Here is a 20523-nt window from a genome sequence, read left to right on the forward strand (position 1 = left end):
ATGTCCACCAAATCCTTCCAGAATTTTCTGTTGGTTGTGGGAGTCCTATGTGCCAAGTTTGGTTCAATTCCATCATTGGTGGGGTTCGGAATGCTCTTTGTTTGTAGGTGAACAATAAATCCTAGCAACTACAACTCCCAAATGACAAAAAAATCCAATTTTTGAGTGGTGGTCACTCCTTGGGTTAGTACGTATCTTGTGGCCAAATTTGGTGGCAATTTGTCCAGTGGTTTTTGAGTTCTGTTAATCCCACAAACGAACATTACATTTTTATTTGTTTATTCTGATATTCCTAGCCATTTTACACTTACCTTTTTGAGAAATTTTACACTCTTAACATAGGCATTCAAATGTTAAACATTAAATGTTTCTTAACACCATTAATCACATATAAACATATATTTCCTAGCCTTTCCAGAATCGTCCTCAGTTTCTCTGGAACTTTTCAGAAATGCAGCTCAGTTGCTTTTAGGTTCCTGCTTTGCAGGCGTGCCCAAGACATTTATTACGCAGCTTGACTTAATTATTTTAATCTCTGCTGATGCCTACTCAGTGTACATGTTACTGACTCAGAGATTGACATGTTATCTTCAATACAATTTTTTTTTATTGCACAACCCACTACTGGTTTACACCTAAATACCAGTTGTTGGGTGTGCACCTGTTGTTGTTCATTCGTTCAGTCATTTCTGACTCTTCGTGACTTCATGGACCAGTCCACGCCAGAGCTCCCTGTCGGTTGTCACCACCCCCAGCTCCTTCAAGGTCAATGCAGTCACTTCAAGGATACCATCCATCCATCTTGCCCTTGGTCGGCCCCTCTTCCTTTTTCCTTCCATTTTCCCCAGCATCATTGTCTTCTCCAAGCTTTCCTTTCTTCTCATGATGTGGCCAAAGTACTTCATCTTTGTCTCTAGTCTCCTTCCCTCCAATGAGCAGTCAGGCTTTATTTTCTTGAAGTATGGACTGGTTGGATCTTCTCGCAGTCCAAGGCACTCTCAGAACTTTCCTCCAACACCACAGTTCAAAAGCATCTCTCTTCCTTCGCTCACCCTTCCGTAAGGTCCAGCTCTCACGTCCGTAGGTGACTACGGGGAATATCATTGCTTTAACTATGCAGATCTTTGTTGCCAGTGTGATGTCTCTACTCTTCACTATTTTATCAAGATTGGTCGTTGCTCTCCTCCCAAGAAGTAAGCATCTCCTGATTTCCTGGCTGCAGTCTGAGTCTGCAGTCATCTTTGCACCTAGAAATAAAGTCTGTCACTGCCTCCACGTTTTCTCCCTCTATTTGCCAGTTGTCAATCATTCTTGTTGACATAATCTTGATTTTTTTTTATGTTTAACTGCAACCCAGCTTTTGCGCTTTCTTCTTTCACTTTGATTAGAAGGCTCCTCCTTGCTTTTGGCCATCAAAGTGATGTCATCTGCATATCTAAGGTTGTTAATGTTTTTTACAGCAATTTTCACCCCAGCCATGCATTCATCAAGCCCCGCACATTACATGATGTGTGCACCTACTCTGTAGGATTAGTGGCACCACTTTGCCATGTCTCAATGCTATGGAATACCGCGAGTTTGTTTTACAGCCTTTAGCCTTCTCTGCGAAATAGGATTGGGCCTCTCCAAACTACAATCTCCAGGATCTTATTGTATTGAGCAGTGGCAATTAAAGTGTTGCCATACAGCATTAATTCTACAATGTAGCCGCACCCTAGTAGTCTCAAATGTCCTAATTCACAAGCTGACCTGAAGTCAATCTTTGCATCCTTGAAAGGACCTTTTGCCATTCTCCCTCTAAACAAGCTTTTCCCTTTATTAGAACACAGAAAATGGGTGGATACCGTCATGAATTTTAGGCACTATATTCTACCATGTTTTTGCTTTTTCGGGTTATATGTGCTTATACAGTATGTTTCTATAAATTATATATTTGATCCTGAAAGCTCAGAAAAATCAAGAGAGTTCTGTAGGAAGCTGTATTTCAGAAGTCAAATCATGAAATCCATGAGGTTGCATATGTTGTGGAGATTGCTCAACCTTTGTCACCTGCTCTTCCTTTACTACAACTTTGTGTGGTGTGACTGGTTCCTTTCCCTTTGGTGTCTGAACTTTTTCTTTCTGTGGGTTTTTGTCCTTTTCCTCTAACTACCTGTTGCAGCAATGGATTTGTGGTTTTATGTTGTATGCCTGATCTTTACAGCATATATACCAAGTTATGTCAGAAGTTGACACACAACTCTCATACACACACACACACACACACACACACACACAACTGAAATATGTACATCCCCATCTATTTCATCATTGTAGGTATGGTTACTTCCAGTAGCTTATTTCCCAATGTGAGATAAAATTAATTTTGGAGAGGGTTGAGTGATGGAAGGAAACGCATCCAGCTAAGACCATGGAGTAGAAATCATTTTGAACTTTTCTCAGATCTCCTACTACAGGGCCAGGCTGTTAACCTACAGATGCAATTCGAACCCCTGAAACCTGACATCCTTTCACTCATGGCTTCTATGGAAGACAATTGTCAATGCCCAACTAGATCACAGATTGATGATCTCTCTAATCCAGTGTCCTCCTTTTCCATAGCAGTCAATCGGGGGCCAAAGGGAAGCCCACCCACCAAATGATCCTGGTGATCATCCTCCAAATTATCTGGTATTCAGAACAAAAGCTACTGATAGCCTTGTAAAGCTGTCCAAATTGGCAGCCATCAGCACCACTACTTGTGTGCTGGGTCGTTGTAGGTTTCTTCGGGCTATATGGCCATGTTCTGGAGGCATTTTATAGTTCCCTCCCCCCCCCCAAAAAAACTACAACAATCCAGTGATTCCAGCCATGAAAGCCTTCGACAATACTGTGTTGTTCATCCATTATGTGAAAGTTTTCTTAAAATTTGTTCTGCCCTGAAATACCATCACTCACTCTCAGATAGATAGATGATAGAGTTTGTAACTTTGTGATTTTTCAATACAATATAACTGTATTCTGAATTTGCTTCTGACACGATAAATAATTTAAAAAATGAACAGCTCTCCATTTTGTAAACTTCTCATGCGGGAATTTCCCCTATCCTTTGATTACATCAGCTGTCCTGTTCTACTTTTTTTCCAAATCTACAGAACAGCTTAGGGAAAATCATTTTACAAATCTTCATGCACCAAGAGGTAGTTGATAAGCCTGTTCAGGCCTCATCAATTTCTTGCTTGACTTTTCCACTGGTTTCCTGCATTTGTTCCTAGTTTCCAACAGACCTCACAACCTCTGAGGATGCCTGCCATAGATGCAGGCAAAACGTCAGGAGAGAATGCTTCTGGAACATGGACATACAGTCTGGAAAACTCACCGCAACCCGGTGATTCCAGCCATGAAAGCCTTTGACAATACATTGAGGGAGTTTGCCACCACTTTCGTCTGAGACACAATGTTTTGTTTATTATTTGACTACAGGAATAGCTCTGTTATAAATCCTCTGATAAAGAATCACCTTTTCACAGGTTTTCCTGGTATTGTTTAGAAACCTATTCCCATTCTTTCCATACATAAGAACCTATCTATTTCAAGGTACACTTGTACGTATTTGCAAAGTAAGCCAACCAAAGACCTCAACCCAAAGCCTCATCCAATGCCACCATTCAGGTGCCTCCATATTCCAGCATTGGACAAACAGCATTGGAAGACTCTGGTAAGCAACTTGCATGTGACTGACTCTTCCTTAACTCAACAGTGTAGTGCTTTTTTGGTTTATTTATTATGTATTTATTTACAGTATTTATATACCGCCTTTATCACACCTGGGGGGACTCAAGCAATTTACATATTTGTTTCTGAACCTGATGTAAATGAACTATGACAAAGGGGCACCATAGGCAATGTTTTTCCCCCATAGCTCAATGATTGTGTGAAGATTACTTTCCATTTCCTATTCCTTGGATTCAGTACACCACTTGCCAGTTAAACACATCTCTCTTCATGAACCAAAGGGAATTAAAAGGTCTTGAGACTAGGTTCCAAATTCATCTAACGTTGACAAGAGTCCTGGGAATACATATATTCTACCTACATTTGAACATATGGCAAGGATGCTTTCTAGCAGTGGTTCCCAACCTGTGGTCCGTGGACTACCAGGGGTCTGCAAGGACAAGAATATGGTCCACGGCCTCCCCATTAATACACCATTGCCTCAAAACATTGCAGCAACAAGAGCGACTGGTCTTGCAAAACTCTCTTATAGTGCCGGGGATGTCAGGAGGGGAAAGCCTGACTACACACGAAATATTACTACTGCCACATCAGCTCTATGTTGTTAAATATAGGTTTTCTGTGGCTAAGCAGACGGTGACTACTGGATGACATATGTTCTGTATCAGAAGCTAGAGCTGATGTGGTCTATCCAATGCAATTTTTAAATCAGTACCTCAAATAACCAAACTGAAGTTGATCAAAAACTGATTTGTAACTCTTTTGGTACTAATGTTGGAGAGCGGTCCCTGGTCAAAAAAGGTAAACCTGTAGTGAAGAGGTATGGCTCTTAATGACAAAGGACAACTTCATCCAATACTCTGTCACTAGAATCAAGTCATCTCCTGACCCATTGGAGATGATTTGGGAACCTCTTTCAACATGAAGGCAAATTCAAGTTACATAATATTTTTGATTTGGGAACCTCCTTCAACATGAAGTCAAATTCAAGTTACATAATACTTTTGAGGCCCATATTATAGTGGTGAAGAGGACAAATATTTTTTAATGTTTACAGTCATTAGGTTTTAAGTTCCATATTGTATTGTATTTGCCTGTTCATTACTTTGAATCTCTTTAAGATAAAAAAGTGGCATATAAATAAATATAATAACCATTATAATATTAAATATAAATGTGTAGGAACTACCAGCATGTTCTTAGTAATGCTTTTAAAGTCTTCAGGGAATTTAAAAAAAATTAAATAGAGAAATCAGCACACAAACACTGAGACGCTAATGAATGGTAGTCTCGTGGGAAGCAAGTGTAATATCTAACGAACCCAAGAGCCTATGCACTCCTCTTATCGCCTTGACATGCGTCTTAGAAACCAAACACATATGCCTTCATATGAATGAATATAGGACAAAGAAGCCATGTAGAAAAAAGGCGAAGTCATTCATAAGGAAGGTCAATTTCACACAGTACTCTGCCACTAGAATCAAATCATCTCCTGCCCATTGGACCACCTGGATCTATACAGAAAGTGTAATAAACTTCTTTTAGCACAAGCAAAATCACCTTTGAGCCCATATTCTAGTGGTGGGAAGGTCTAAGTCAAAGCTTAGGACCAAAACAACCAGCAATGTTCTTAAGTCTTAGGAGAGTCATTTTTTAAAAACAGAGAAATCACCACACAGACACTGTGAACAACTAGATTGTGCTTTCATGGAAAGGGGATGCACCTCCTGGAGAATCTAAGGGCCAGGCTTGAATTTCAAGACCTCATTTCATCTTCAGGGCCTAAGTTTCCCACATCAGTTGTGTAATATATTCAAAAGCAATGGCTCTCCAGAGTCTGGAATAGATGTCTTGCATTGCCCTGAGATCCCTTCAAGACCTGGCTCTTCTGTAAGTCGCTTCCTTGTATATGTGTGTGTGGAGGGCTATGGCACCTCCACACACACAGACACAGACTCTCTTCAGCCATTCTTTAGGGCAGGCATGCAACCTGGTATCCTCTAGACCAGGCCTCTTCAACCTGTGGCCCTCCAGGTGTCCTGGGAGTTGTGGTACAAACACCTGGAAGGCCACAGGTTGAAGAGGCCTGCTCTAGATGTTTTCCCATTACAAGTCCTCATAGCCTTAGAACAGTGGTTCTCAACCTGGGGTCCCCAGATGTTCTTGGCCTTCAACTCCCAGAAAACATCTGGTAAACTGGATAGGATTTCTGGGAGTTGTAGGCCATGAACATCTGGGGACCCCATGCTGAGAACCACTGCCCTAGAACAATGTTTTTCAAGCTGTGCTCCTCCAGGTGTTCAGGATTTCAGCTCCCAGAAATCCCAGCCAGCTTACCAGCTACCTCTGAGGATGCTCGCCATAGATGCAGACGAAATATCAGGAGAGAATGCCTCTAGAACATGGCCATATAGCCCAAAAAAACCTACATCCCAGCTTACCAGCTGTTAGGAATTGTGGGAGCTGAAGTCCAAAACATCTGAAGGACACTCTGCCCATCACCAGTAGTCAAAGACTATTGGAAATGTCTGAGGCATTTGGAAGGCAACACATTGAGGATCTTTGCAATTGGATTTGCAGCACCAAGCCCTACCCCTCTTCATTTTGATTTCCTTCAATTTGTTTTAAGCTCATGAGGGGCCAACCTGAAGCCCAGTTTTGATGCCTAACCCACATCATGACGCAAGTAGGAATGCCCCTCATGACTGGTCTGCCATTGCCTCTCCCACCAGATCCTCCTCGGCTCCTTGTGGCCCCAACCTGGGCCCCTCATGATTCAGGAAACCATCTCTCCCCCCATCCGGAGGGTCAAGCGGAAGGAGCCCCACTGAGGGGCCCCTCGCTCCCTCACCGACCTGCCGTGACAAGCAGGGATTGCGACAGCAGCAACACGTCACCTTTATTTAGCAATGTTCTTTTTTTTATTTCCAGTTTACGGTGAAAAGATGCTTTTGAATCTTCAATTAAATACTCCATAAAGAAAAAAAAAAAAGAAAAAAGAAAGAAAGAAAAGAAAAAAATATTTACAAATTCACGTCACCGGTAATTGAATCCTCGTTTCATTTTTGTTTTGTGGCTTGTTTTGCTTTCCTTTCAATTAGACAAGCACGGCTCCTCCTTTCGCCATCCGTCGCAGAGGCGGAGAGCCGAGCAACCGTGGCCTCGCAGTGGGCCTGGAGGAGAGAGGGATGCCGAGGGAGGAGGCCGGGCCAAGGAACCAACACAGAACCAGTGCATGGGGCAGGGGGGTGGGTCAGGGAAGCCAGATGGGGAGCAGAGCACTTCACCCCTCTATCCATCCCTCCCACCAACAACTCTCCAGCTACTCCTAAGGAAAGTGGATGCTTGCATTTATTTGTTTTCCTTCTCCCAAAACAACAAGATCCATCCAGAGGTTTTGTGTTAATTCCAAGGCGGTGATTCAAGGGCGTGGGGTGTAGGTGCGGGAGTACGTGGGGCCAAGTTTGCAGAGAGCAAAGTCCTATCCTCTCAAACCTCAAAAGATTTAATAAGTCTATATTTATATTTTTATATATATATATTTATATATTTATATAATCTCTCTCTATAGTTCAGCAATAACTGGGAGGAAGGGCCGGGGGAGACTAGGCAGGGGAGTAGAGTCGTTGGGCTCCGTCCCCCACACACCACGCCCCCAAACATCACCGCCCCCTCCCCGCAGGCATGTTTCTGGTGCTTTGCCCCTGTGAGAACTGGGCCCCTGCTCAATTAAAATCATCCAGGTGCCCAGGGGCATTGGCCTGGGGGCGGGGAGGGCTGAGCGGAGTGCCCACAGCGACACCTGCCTCCTTCAGCATCAATTTATTATCATCAAGACACAAACCGATACAGGCTGTTAAAACAAAAAAAAAATCCCAACCGAAAAAAAAGAAAGAAAAGAAAAAAGGGGGAAAGAAAAAAGTCCTGGGGGAGGTATAGACAGCAGTACTCAGTCCTGTGTATCCTTCCCCATCCCACCCTGTACAGGAGTCCATGGCTCCAGGGAGGGATCAGAGCGGCCGGCAGGTTCAGTCCGCCCTCCCGTCCCCCGAGGGGCTGCTCAGTTGTTGTCGGATTCGTCCTCGGCTTCGCGCAACCAAGTGTAAAAGGCTGTGACCGACTTGAGGGCGACACCCTTTCCTTGCTGCTCAGCGGGGTCTTTGCTCGATTCCCACTTGTAGAAGGCTTCCTCTTTAATCACATCCTCGTCGTACAAGGCATCAAAGAACATTCTGAGTAGATCTGGAAGGGGGAGAGACGGAGAGAGGGAATGCCATTGTGGTTATGAGCCTTCAAGTCAACTTGGACTTACGGCAAACCCTATCCAACTAGGACAGTGGTTCTCAACCTTCCTAATGCCGCAACCCCTTAAGACAGTTCCTCGTGTTGTGGTGATCCCCAAATATAAAATTATTTTCGTTGCTACTTCATAACTGTAATTTTGCTACTGTTATGAATTGCAATGTAAATATCTGATATGCGGGATGTATTTTCATTCACTGGACCAAATTTGGCACAAATACCCGATACGCCCAAATTTGAATACTGGTGGGGTTCGGGTAAGATTGATTTTGTCATTTGGGAATTGTAGTTGCTGGGATTTATAGTCCACCTACAATCAAAGAGCATTCCGAACCACACCAACAATGAAATTGAACCAAACTTGTCACACAGAACTCCCATAACCAACAGAAAATACTGGAAGGGTTTGGTGAGCATTGACCTTGAGTTTTGGAGTTGTAATTCACCTACATCCAGAGAGCACTGTGGACTCAAATAATGATGGATCTGGCCCAAACTTGGCATGAATACTCAATATGCCCAAATATGAACACTGGTGGAGTTTGGGGAAAATAGACCTTGACATTTGAAAGTTGTAGTCACTGGGATTTATAGTTCACCTGCAATCAAAGAGCATTCTGAACCCCAACAATGAAAGAATTGAGTCGAACTTCCCACACAGAACTCCCACAACCAACAGAAAATACTGTATTTTCTGATGGTCTTTGGTTACCCCCCTCATGACACCCCTAGGGGTCCCAACCCCGAGGTTGAGAAATGCTGAACTAGGACTTTCTTGGCAACATTTATTCAGAGAAGGTTGTCAGAAATATTAAAAATTAACTAGGTATTTTTAATTACAAAAATGTGAGTCAAGCACTGAAAAGGTGAAATGGATGCCATGACTCAGCAAAAGCTGGAGTTCACTATAAGCAGGTGTGCCTGTAGCTTAGTAGCTCTCAGTCTGTGAGAGGTCTCTGTGGGAGAAGGGCCTCAGTGTGTTAGTACGCCTCAGTATGAGAAGGTCTCAGTGCTAGTTCGCCTCAGTGGGAGAAAGGCCTCAATCTGAGAGAGCAGTCAGTGTGAGAAAGGCCTGAGTATGAAGTAGGCCTCAGTATGAGAAGGCCTGGTGAAAGAAGGCTGAAGGCCATCGTGTGTGAATGCTGCTGTGTGTAAAAAGCTACTATGTGAAGCTCCTGTGTAACTTCAATGTGAGAAGAGGCTCTGTGAGAGCAAAGCTGTTCATCCGTATGAGAAAGAAGCCCAATGTGGAAGCAAAGAAGGAAGTATAAAGAACTTGGTGCGTGTAATGGAAATCTTGTTTTTATAAATAGTGCAACCATATTATTTTGCTATAAAGAAAATCCTCCTATGGAAGAGATAACATTGGTCTGTGTGATTTTTTTATCACTTTTGGCTACTGGTGCTGGGCCATGATGCTGCTGCTAAGTTACTCTGCTGTACCATTTATGAAGAGGGTCTTTTGTTATTAAGCCCACTCACCCAACAATATTATTTCCAACAGTACAATACATTTTGCAGATTAAATGCTATGAGCAGCTTCATATGACCAAGGCAGGAGGTAGCTATGCCCAATGACTCTTCAGCCACAAGAATAAGCAAAGAACTGGCTCTGGGATCCTGTGGTTATAAGTGACCCAATTGCAGGTTACCAGTTTGGAAAAAATAGATCTAGTCAAAGACTTCCAGCACTGTAGCTGTATATGGACTGGATATGGACCGGATTAATGTTACGGCTGAGGATATTGTGATATTGTTTTATGGTTTTAATTATGCTGTATTTACTGTTTTAATGTGTGCTATTTTGTATTAACTGTGATTTTACTATTGTAATTCTTATGTAGTGGCATCGTACCACTACTAAATGTAAGTCCCGAGTCCCCCTTCGGGGGTAGAGAAGCGATGGGATAGAAATACCATAAATAAATAAATATGACATCTTATTGCAAAAAGAGAACGCAAAACCATACAACATGGCCATACTATCATAAGCTTCAAGGATCCCTGAGACCCATCACAGATCAGAGCAGCACCAAAAGTGGATATGGAGAAATACCATCTTCCAGTTGTATACAAACCTTTTTTGTGGCAAAACAAGGTATTGGACTAATGCTGCACTTTGTTTTAAAAGAGAACCACCATCTTTGGAAATTTCTAAGAGTGGCTATTTCCCTTTATTTATTTTTGTGGGACCCTCAAAAAGGGATGGGGAGGGTTTGCGTGGCCTATGTTCCATAATTCAGAAGGAAGGAAGGTCCAATCTGACCACAGTCCCAGCATATGAGTGCTCTAATACACACACAGGCAAATGTTTACATCTGAGCAGCCTCCCTGCCTTTAGACTGCATCAAGCTTCTAGAGAAGAGAAGGCCGGAGTTCTTCTGCATGTTTGGGATGTGGCTCCCTTTCTTAGGGAGGAACACTTACTGGCTGGTTGGTCCAGCTTCACCACAAGGGCCTGTAAAGCGTAGAGGGCCTGCAGCTCCTTATTTTCATCACTCAGGTATTTCTGTAACATCTTGGCTCGGCTTTTAATTACAGCACTGTCCATCCGGTAAGGATTCTCAACTGCAGTGGCAAGAGCAAGGGAAAGAGCGAGGTCAGATTATTTTTTTTATCATGACCATACTTCAGCACCTTCCAAAGCATTTCAGATTTATTTATTTACAACATTTCTACCCCATCCTTCTCATCCCCCGTGCGGCCAACACTGGCAACAATTCGATACCGCAAATCACAGCATAACAACAACCTAAAACCATAAATACACAATAGATTAAAAACAATAAAATGGGATGGACCTTCCTATTCTAACTTCACCCCAAAAATATTCCTCCTCACCCGAGAAATATTTTTCTGCTTCCATTCCTCAACATTACCCTAAGCAGATATTTCAAAGAGATCTACTGAGTGTTATCTACGACTCCACTTACACTGCCTCAGCAGATGGCCTTGATGGTGATTCTTTTACAATGCATACACATGCAGTATATAAGCATGCCTGCTATACATAGCTTCTACCGGTAAAAACCTGGGGTTTTATTTATCGTGTCATCAGCAACCAGACATTTGTATTACATTTTTAACAAAAACAAACAGACAAAACATAGAATTTGCAAGCTTGGTAGTTGATTAAATGTCCTTTGACCAGTATCTGGCCACTTGGGAGTGCATCTGGTGTTGCTGCAAGAAGGTCCTCCATTGTGCATGTGGCAGGGCTCAGGTTGCATTGCAGCAGGAGGTCAGTGGTTTGCTCTTCTCCACACTCGCATGTCGTGGATTCCACTTTATAGACCCATTTCTTCAGGTTGGCTTTGCATCTTGTGGTGCCAGAGCGCAGTCTGTTCAGCGCCTTCCAAGTCGCCCAGTCCTCTGTGTGCCCAGGGGGGAGTCTTTCATTTGGTATCAGCCATTGGTTGTGGTTCTGGGTTTGAGCCTGCCACTTTTGGACTCTCGCTTGCTGGAGTGTTCCACCGAGTGTCTCTGTAGATCTTAGAAAACTATTTCTTGATTTAAGTCGTTGACGTGCTGGCTGATACCCAAACAAGGGATGAGCTGGAGATGTCACTGCCTTGATCCTTTCACTATTGGTTGCTACTTCCCGGCGGATGTCAGGTGGTGCAATACCGGCTAGACAGTGTAATTTCTCCAGTGGTGTAGGGTGCAGACACCCCATGATAATGCGGCATGTCTCATTAAGAGTCACACCCACTGTTTTAGCATGGTGAGATGTTTTCCACACTGGGCGTGCGTACTCAGCAGCAGAATAGCACAGCGCAAGGGCAGATGTCTTCACTGTGTCTGGTGGTGATCCCCAGGTTGTGCCAGTCAGCTTTTGTATGATATTTTTCTAGCACCCACTTTTTGCTTGATGTTCAGGCAGTGCTGGGGTTAAAAACACACTTCCATCATGAAGCTTATTTTGTGAGTTTCAGATGGGCCAGTTAAATCCATATATTGTTGTTAACTACTGTCAAATCGACTCTGATTTATATGTTGACCCTATGAATGAGACCTCCAAGACACCCTATGATCCACAGGCTACTCAGGTCTTGCAATCTCAGGGCATTTCTGGCTTCCTTGAGTGAGTCCATCCATTTGGGATGCAGTTTTCTTACTAATTTCTCCTTCAGGTTTTCCCCTCGCTGTGATAAGATTTATAAATGCACGAACCAGCTCAGTAGTGGCAATATTTTAATTGTAATAGACTATCCCTACTTTCTCCCACAATAAACAAGGGAGAAGATGTCATAGTTTTGGGCTGAGTTGGGCCAAGAAGAACCACACTGCTTTGCTCTTTGAGGCCCACAAATCCAATTCAAATACAAACTCTAAGTATATGCAGAGAACACAGCATTGCTTTTGTAATGCAGCATTTGGACAAGATGAAGTAGTCAAGGCGGAAACAAATTAGCACACAGAGCATTTATAGCCAGGCTGTCATGACTCACAAGACATAAAACTGAACACTGCTCATCATCCACAGCTGGCCAGTTACTGATGTTGCTGCCACTTTCTGTCCATCATTTTACAGTCCAAGGGAAGCAGCACAAAACAGATTCACAGTAGCAATGGTGACACTTGACCTGTTTGGAGCTGGATGCTTCACAGGTATAGAGCAGGGAAGGATAAATTGCAAGCTTCCAGACATGGTGCAACTGCATGGGCTTCCAATCACCCCACAGCTCTCTTGCAAACAAACAAGTAAACAACATTATAAATGCTTACAGACAACCGCTGAATGGCACACCGACGTCATCAGGGCCCTGACAAACATATTGGATGAGATTTGCTGTTCACTCAAGTTTGCCTGTTGGAAGAAAAAAAATATATTCAAAATCGATGGTCAGAAAGATCTGTCCTTGCTGGTTTTGGTAAGCACCTGGAGACAGTTTGCATCTGTCTTTTTCACCTGATGCCTGAGTCAAGCTATTTCTTCCACTTGCTACCAAGAGTGGCCTTGCAGCCTGGTAGGTAAACCTTGACTCCCCCAACAATGCTCACTTATCAGCTAAGAGGAGGAAATGGACGCAGAGGTATACATTCTCCAGATAAAATGCTGGAAATGCAGGGAAGGGCTTTTCGAGTATTAATGACTGTGCTCCATCCAGCAACATCTTAGAAATCAGCCCTGAAGTCATGGTACCACCCACTGCTCTGCAACTCTTGTTCCTCTAGGAAAAAGGAATATTATATATTATTTACTTACTTACTTACTTACAGTATTTATATTCCGCCCTTCTCACCCCGCAGGGGACTCAGGGCGGATTACAATGTACACATATATGGCAAACATTCAATGCCAAAGACACACAACACATATAGAGAGACAGTCCGAGGCTATTTAACTTTTCTGGCCACCAGGGGAGCTGTCGCTTTCATTGTCCATCTGCGACACTGATGAAGTACTTCCGCATTCCACGCATGCTTTGCTGGAGTCTTTTTATGGCCTCGTAAACTAGTTAAATTAGCCTCCCCACACATAGGTGGTACCTAATTTTCCTACGTGACAGATACAACTGTCTTTCAGGTTGCAAAGGTCGACAACAAGCTACACAATTGGTCGGAAGCTCACTCCGACCCGGGCTGGCTGTCGATACTGTCAACCTAGCCTCTCAAGAAATATAGGATCAGTCCATCCAGCAAAAAAAAAAAAAAAAAAAAGCCAATCAAAACTTGGCTTTTCTGTTGCGCTTTTGGAGAGTGATCTTACATCCCCCTCTGTCATTCCCCCCAAAAATGGGTGTCCTCATATGGCACTGCCTCCTACCCACATGAAGGACTTTCTCCACTACTCCGTTCATGAGTTTCCCTTACAAATATTTATGTTTTATTTCTATCTCATCCTGAGTTTTTATCACTGTATCTTGCACATGTGGACCGCTAACTGTGATGGTGTTTGATTTTCTATTGTATTACTTTGCACTGTTTATTGTATTTTATGCCTGATTTATTTTATTGTGATGTTATTGTATGCTTTTTATGTTATTGTATTGTAATACACTACTGAGCTTGGCCTCATGTAAGCCACCCTTTGGGGAGATGGTGGCGGGGTATAAATAAAGGTTGTTGTTATTGTTGTTGTTGTTGTTGTGCCTAGAGAACACACTCTCTGTTGAATGATCCCTAAAGCAGAATAGTCTCAGACTAATGGGCAGGGAATGAATACAAAAGGCTCTGGTTTACCGTATATACTCGAGTATAAGCCGACCCGAATATAAACCGAGGCACCTAATTTTACCACCAAAAATGGGAAAACTTATTGACTTGAGTATAAGTCGAGGGTGGGAAATGCAGCAGCTACTGGTAATACAAACTATAGATACAAATAAAATTACATTAATTGAGGAAACAGTAGGTTAAATGTTTTTCAATGTTTACATAAAACTCTAATTTCAAATAAGACTGACCAACTTTGATTAAACTATTATTCTAACCTTTTTCAGTGTAAATGTGCTTACATATCCTTCCAATAATAATAAAGAAAGTAAAATAATAAATGTAATAACAATAATAAAGTAAAATAATAAATGTTATAATAATAAAAATAAATAGAGTAAAATAAATGTAATAAAATAATAACAGAGTAAAATAATGCAAATGTAATAATGCCAATAATAGTGTAAAATAATAAATGTAATAACAACAATAAAGTAAAATAATAAATGTAATAATAATAATAGAGTATAATAAATGTAATAAAATAATAATAGAGTAAAATAATGTAAATGTAATAATACCAATAATAGAGTAAAATAATAAATGTAATAAAAATAATAGTAATAACAGAGTAAAATAATGTTGACTCGAGTATAAGCCGAGGGCAGCTTCTTCAGGCTAAAAAGGGGGCTTATACTCAAGTATATACAGTATGTATGCAGAAGGATGCACATCTGAAAAGCCGCTTCGACTGCCAGCCTCCCTCTTACATGCCTTCCAGCCCCTCCCTCCTCAGCATTGTCCTGGCAACCCTGAGAAGCCTCACCTCTATCCAGTCAAATATTCTTTGGTTATCTGCATTCTCTTTCAATACTTTGTCTAGCTGCTTGCACAGCTCTTCTGAGGTGAGCTCCTTGCGGCTGGGTGCATCTGAACTGTCACCCATTGTATATTCAACTTTCTGGAAAAGGAGGACAAAAAGGAAAGAGAGCTGAGTAAGAGCAAGCAGCTATAGCAAACCACATCACATCCAGACAATTGTTACTTTGAGGAGACCACAGAGGCGGCACAACTGCCAAATCCACACCTGCAAAGCTGTCAGATGCCGGTCCCAACCTTTCCACACAAACTGTGTGCTGCTTACCTGTTCTGTGACGAACTTATTGATGTCCTGGTCCTCTGGCAAAAACTCTTTCCAGCTCAGGCCTCCTTCTCTCCACAACGTCCCTGCCTTCTTGTGGCTCTGCAGGAAATAAGGACTGTTTTAGGTTTACATCATACATACAGGCGCAAGAGACCCATATGCGTGCGTTTCACAAGGACCACATAGAAGAACCAAACTTGGCACACAGTTCTCCCATGATCAATAGGAAAAACTGGAAGGGTTTGGTAGGCAGTGTCCTTTGGTTTTGGAGTTGTAGTTCACCTACATCCAGGGAGTACTGAGGACTCAAACAATGATGGATCTGGACAAAACTCTACACGAATACTCAGTATGCCCAAATGTGAACATTCCCCAGAATCAAGGAATTACATGAAATGAGGTATTCAGCACCCTGCAGCTGCTCTCTGCCCAATTATATCAGACTTGCTTGGGTACCCGGTGCTACCCAGGTTATTTGAAACAGTCATTTTTTTTAATTGTATAAAATTGCATAAGGCTGTGGGTGAACTACAACTCACATTATGCCAGCTTAACCTCGAAAAACTCCATCAGAACTTAAAAAGTTCATTATGTCGGCCAAGTTCACTCTAGGTGAAGCATCAGTGGGGTTCAGTGTGCTCTCTGGCTGCAGGGTAAACTACAACTCCCAATATGGTGCGTCAGTCCCCTCAAACCCCTCCAGTAGGTTGAGCTAGACATGGGGGTTCTGTGTGCCATGTTTGGTTCAAGTCCATCATTGGTGGAGGTCACCGTTTCTCTGGTTGTGGGTGAACTACAACTCCCAGAAAGGAAGGTCAGCCCCCACCCCAAGCCCTCAAGTAATCAAATTCCAGCATATCAGGTATGTATGTCTAGTTTGGTCCAGATCCATTGGTGTTTGGGTTCACAGTGCTCTTTGGATGTAGGTGAACTACAACTCCCTCAAATCAAGGTGAATTTCCCACAAGGCCTCCAGCGTTGTTTTGCTGGTCATAGGGGTTCTGTGTGCCAAGTTTGGCTCAATTCCATCTTTGGTAGAGTTCACAGTGCTTTTAGATTGCAGGTGAACTATACATCCCAGTAGCTACTACTCCTATAAATCTTGATGAATTCTCCGCAAACTTCTCTATTATGTTCAGTTGCTGATCAATTCCTCTGTTTGCTGTGTGCCATAGAAAAGAATAGGAAAGGCTTAAGGGAGAGGCAGTGGGCGGGGTCATGCAAATTCCACTCCAATGGAGAAAGCCAGAAACACTGGGATGTCTGTGGTGGAGGAACCACATAAAATCTAGGATGAAATGGTCCCCCTATGAAAGCCTTCCCTTGGGTGGTGGGCAGTATGTTGTTTCTGGAGGACATTGGCAGGGCTCTTGTACATGTTCATGGCACTCGCTATAACCTGCAATGTCACTGGAGGAAGGGTCTTTGGTGAGTGGTGGGAGTTATAGCTGGTTGTGGAGGCAGGAGTTTGTCTGTGTAAGTGGACACCCCAGCCACATACAGATTGTTTATTATGGTATACAGATATCGATATATAGACATAGATATATATAGATAGGCTAGCTGTCCCCTGCCACGCGTTGCTGTGGCCCAGTCTGTTAATTTGGAAAATAAAGTAATGAGAAAGTGTTGGTTTATAATATATGTAATGTCTTTCTGTTTGTGGGTAAACAGTATTTCTTGCTGTTTCTTTGCCAGTGTTGATGTGGAGAGCGTCTGGTTTGCCCACCCTGGAACATGCAACATATCATTTTCCTTCTTTAGGGATCCCTTTCAAATCTATGATACTATATCTGTGTGTGTGTGAATCATATCTATCTATCTATCTATCTATCTATCTATCTATCCATCCATCCATCCATCCATCCATCCATCCATGGCTGGATGGCTCTTTGTCAGGAGGGCTTTGATTACGTTTTCTTGCCCTAATGAAGGGAGCTGGATTGGATGGCTTTAAGTATTTTCTGTTGGTCACGGGGGCTCTGTGTGGGAAGTTTGCCCCGATTCTGTCGTTCATGCTCTTTGATTGTAGGTGAACTGTGAATCCCAGTGACTACAACTCCCAAATGTCAAGGTCTATTCCCCCCAAACTCCATCTGTATTCATATTTGGGCATATTGAGTGCTTGTGCCAAGTTTGTTCCAGATCCACCATTGTTTGAGTCCACAGTGCTCTCTGGCTGTAGATGAACTACAACTCCCAAACTCAAGGTCAATGCCCACCAAACCCTTCCAATATTTTCTGTTGGTCATGGGAGTTCTGTGTGCCAAGTTTGGTTCAATTCCATCATTGGTGGAGTTCAGAATGCTCTTTGATTGTAGGTGAACTATAAATCCCAGCAACGACAACTCCCAAATGACAAAATCATAATTTTTTGAGTGATGGTCATTGCTTGTCTTGTGAGACATTTTGTTGCCAAATTTGGTGTGATTTCATTCATTGGTTCTTTTGTTTTGAAGGTACTCATGCACAGAGCATTTTTAGATAGATAGACAGATAGAGAAGACATCAAGATAGATAGATAGATAGATAGATAGATAAGATAGATAGATAGATAGATAGATAGATAGATAGATAGATAGATAGATAGATAGATAGATAGATAGATAGATAGATTTGCCCTTAGAAGAACTACTTACCATCCCTTTGCACAGTAGGGCCAGGATCTCCAGCAGCAGAGTTGTGGCCTTGCCAATGGGTACTAAGGGTTTGGCAATCTCCCTGAAAAGAAGCCCCAGGGGGAAAAGGTCACACACCACAACCAAGGCAGAGGTTCAAGCAACGCAAGCAACAAAGATGCAGGGCACTGGCTCACCTGAAGAGCTCCTCCATGGGGATACCGTCCTCTTTCAAAATGGGAGTTATGATTTCGGCCAGGTACAGCCATATATGGGGAATATCAATCTCCATGTCCTCACCAATTTCAAGGATCTCGTGCAACCTATGAGTAGAAGGAAGGAAATGTTTGCGCCTTGGAAATGGGGTGACAGTGCCAGCTCAGGGGTTCCTGGGTCCACCACCCAAGATGCCTTTCCTGAGCCCTCTTACCCTTTGTAGTACTGTTCCTTGGAGAGGTTGTCCCCCTTAACCAAGTGGTAGAGCAGCAGTCCCATGTGCTCACGCGCAATGGTGCTTCGCTCTAGCGTGGATTCGATGCCATTCCGCACGAAGATATAGAGCTGGGAAGAGCAGTTCAGCTCCTGCACGCACTGCAGGGCCTCCTGAAGAAAGCAGGCAGAGAAGGAGAGAAATCAGCGCAAACATTGTCATGGCTGCCACACCAAAATCTGACCATTGCCATTGAAGGATTGCAAAATATGCAATGGGCCAAAGGAAGAGGTATGGAGATTCCCAACATGCACGATTCTATCCAAAAACATTGCCAGGAAAAAAAAATCTTTGGGTATTTCGTACTAACAGTAGTATTTCAGTAGTATTGGTTTAATGGCGATAGGAATGTATATACCCATATATACTCAAGTATAAGCCAAACCGAATATAAGCCAAGGCACCTAATTTTACCACAAAAAACTGGGGAAACGTATTGACTCGAGTATAAGCCGAGGGTGGGAAAAGCAGCAGCTACTGGTAAATTTCAAAAATAAAAGTAAGATACCAATAAAATTACATTAACTGAGGGATCAGGTTAAATGTTTTGGAATATTGATATAAAACTGTAATTTAAGATAAGACTGTACAAATCAGACTACACCGTTATTCTAACCTCCCAATAATAATAGAGTAAAATAATGGAAATGTAATAATAACAGTAATAATAGAGTAAAATAATGGAAATGTAATAATAACAGTAATAACAGAGTAAAATAATAAATGTAATAATAGAATAAAATAATAAATAATAATAATAATATAGTAAAATAATGTAAATGTAATAATAATAATTAGAGTAAAATAATAATAATAATAATAATAATAATAATAATAATAATAGAGAATGAACACATCAAGCTACTCTGGGACTTCCGAATTCAGACAGACAAGAGTTCTGGAGCAAAACACTCCTGACCTCACAATCGTGTTAAAAAACAAAGCATGGATTGTCAATGTTGCAATCCCAGGTGACAGCAGGATTGCAGAGAAACAACTGGAAAAGCTGACACAATATGAGGATTTAAAGATCGAACTGCAAAGACTCTGGCACAAACCAGTCAAGGTGGTCCCAGTGGTGATCGGCACACTGGGTGCAGTGCCTAAAGACCTTGGCCTGCACTTAAACACAATAGGCGCTGACAAAATTACCATCTGCCAGTTGCAGAAGGCCACCTTACTGGGATCTGCATGCATTATTCACCGATACAACACACAGTCCTAGACACCTGGGAAGTGTCCGATGTGTGATCCAATACAACAGCCAGCATAGTGTCTGCTGTGGACTCATCTTGTTGTGTTTCAAATAATAATAGCAGAGGAAAATAATAAATAACTTTGATTTGAGTATAAGCCAAGGAGGGCTTATACTAATAAAATAGTAAAATAATGTAAATATAATAATAATTAAAGTAAAATAATAATAATAATAATAATAATAATAATAGCAGCAGAGCAAAATAATAAATAACTTTGACTCTAGTATAAGTGGGGGGGGGGGCTATTTCAGCCTTAAAAAGGGCTGGAAAACTTGTATTATACTCAAGTACGGTACGTACTTTAAAGCTGAAGAAGAAGAAAAAGGAATGATCTCCAAGTGGATTTAATTTATTATTTATAAAGTCATATGTATTATGACCAGCACACAAGTAGATTGGCCTTCATCAGGAACATTAATTAGATCATGGATAGAAATTTCAGAAACCCCATTAATTATAAAGCCTTGCGCCCGTCTTCTTTTATTAGTATCAGTCCGGTTAATAGAGAACATGTACAGTATATTCTGGCGTATAAGACTACTTTTTAACCCAAGAAAATCTTCTCAAAAGTCAGGGGTCATCTTATACGCGGGTGTAGTCTTATGCAGGGAGTCGTCTTAATTCTATATTTTAACTGGAAAAGTTGGAGGTCGTCTTATACACCCAGTCGTCTTATAAGCCGGAATATACGGTATATGAATTTCTGAAATTTCAGCCGATGATCTAATTAATGCCCATGAAGAAGACCAATTTACTTGTGTACAGAACGCAAGATGCCCATCTGCAAGCCCTCAGAGATTATTCTTCTTCTTTTGTTCAAAAGAAAAGCCATATCTC

At 42.0% G+C, this 20523-nt stretch overlaps 1 protein-coding gene across 7 annotated transcripts in view; it reads right to left on the reverse strand.

Annotated features, from left to right (window-relative positions):
- Positions 1 to 7521: 7521 nt before the first annotated feature.
- Positions 7522 to 20523, reverse strand: part of EIF4G1 (eukaryotic translation initiation factor 4 gamma 1) — a 141445-nt gene continuing 128443 nt past the window's right edge. For all 7 annotated transcript variants that reach the window (XM_060767406.2, XM_060767405.2, XM_060767404.2 and 4 more), the window contains 8 exons: positions 18368 to 18540; positions 18135 to 18260; positions 17959 to 18040; positions 15320 to 15418; positions 15002 to 15136; positions 12745 to 12826; positions 10444 to 10584; positions 7522 to 7956 (listed from right to left, as the gene is read on the reverse strand). In XM_060767406.2, the coding sequence (XP_060623389.2) occupies positions 7775 to 7956; positions 10444 to 10584; positions 12745 to 12826; positions 15002 to 15136; positions 15320 to 15418; positions 17959 to 18040; positions 18135 to 18260; positions 18368 to 18540 (1020 nt within the window). In that variant the 3' untranslated portion in view covers positions 7522 to 7774. The remainder of the gene's footprint in view (positions 7957 to 10443; positions 10585 to 12744; positions 12827 to 15001; positions 15137 to 15319; positions 15419 to 17958; positions 18041 to 18134; positions 18261 to 18367; positions 18541 to 20523) is intronic.

This window comes from Anolis sagrei, chromosome 3 (genome assembly GCF_037176765.1).
Source record: "Anolis sagrei isolate rAnoSag1 chromosome 3, rAnoSag1.mat, whole genome shotgun sequence".
Lineage (NCBI taxonomy): Eukaryota > Metazoa > Chordata > Lepidosauria > Squamata > Dactyloidae > Anolis > Anolis sagrei.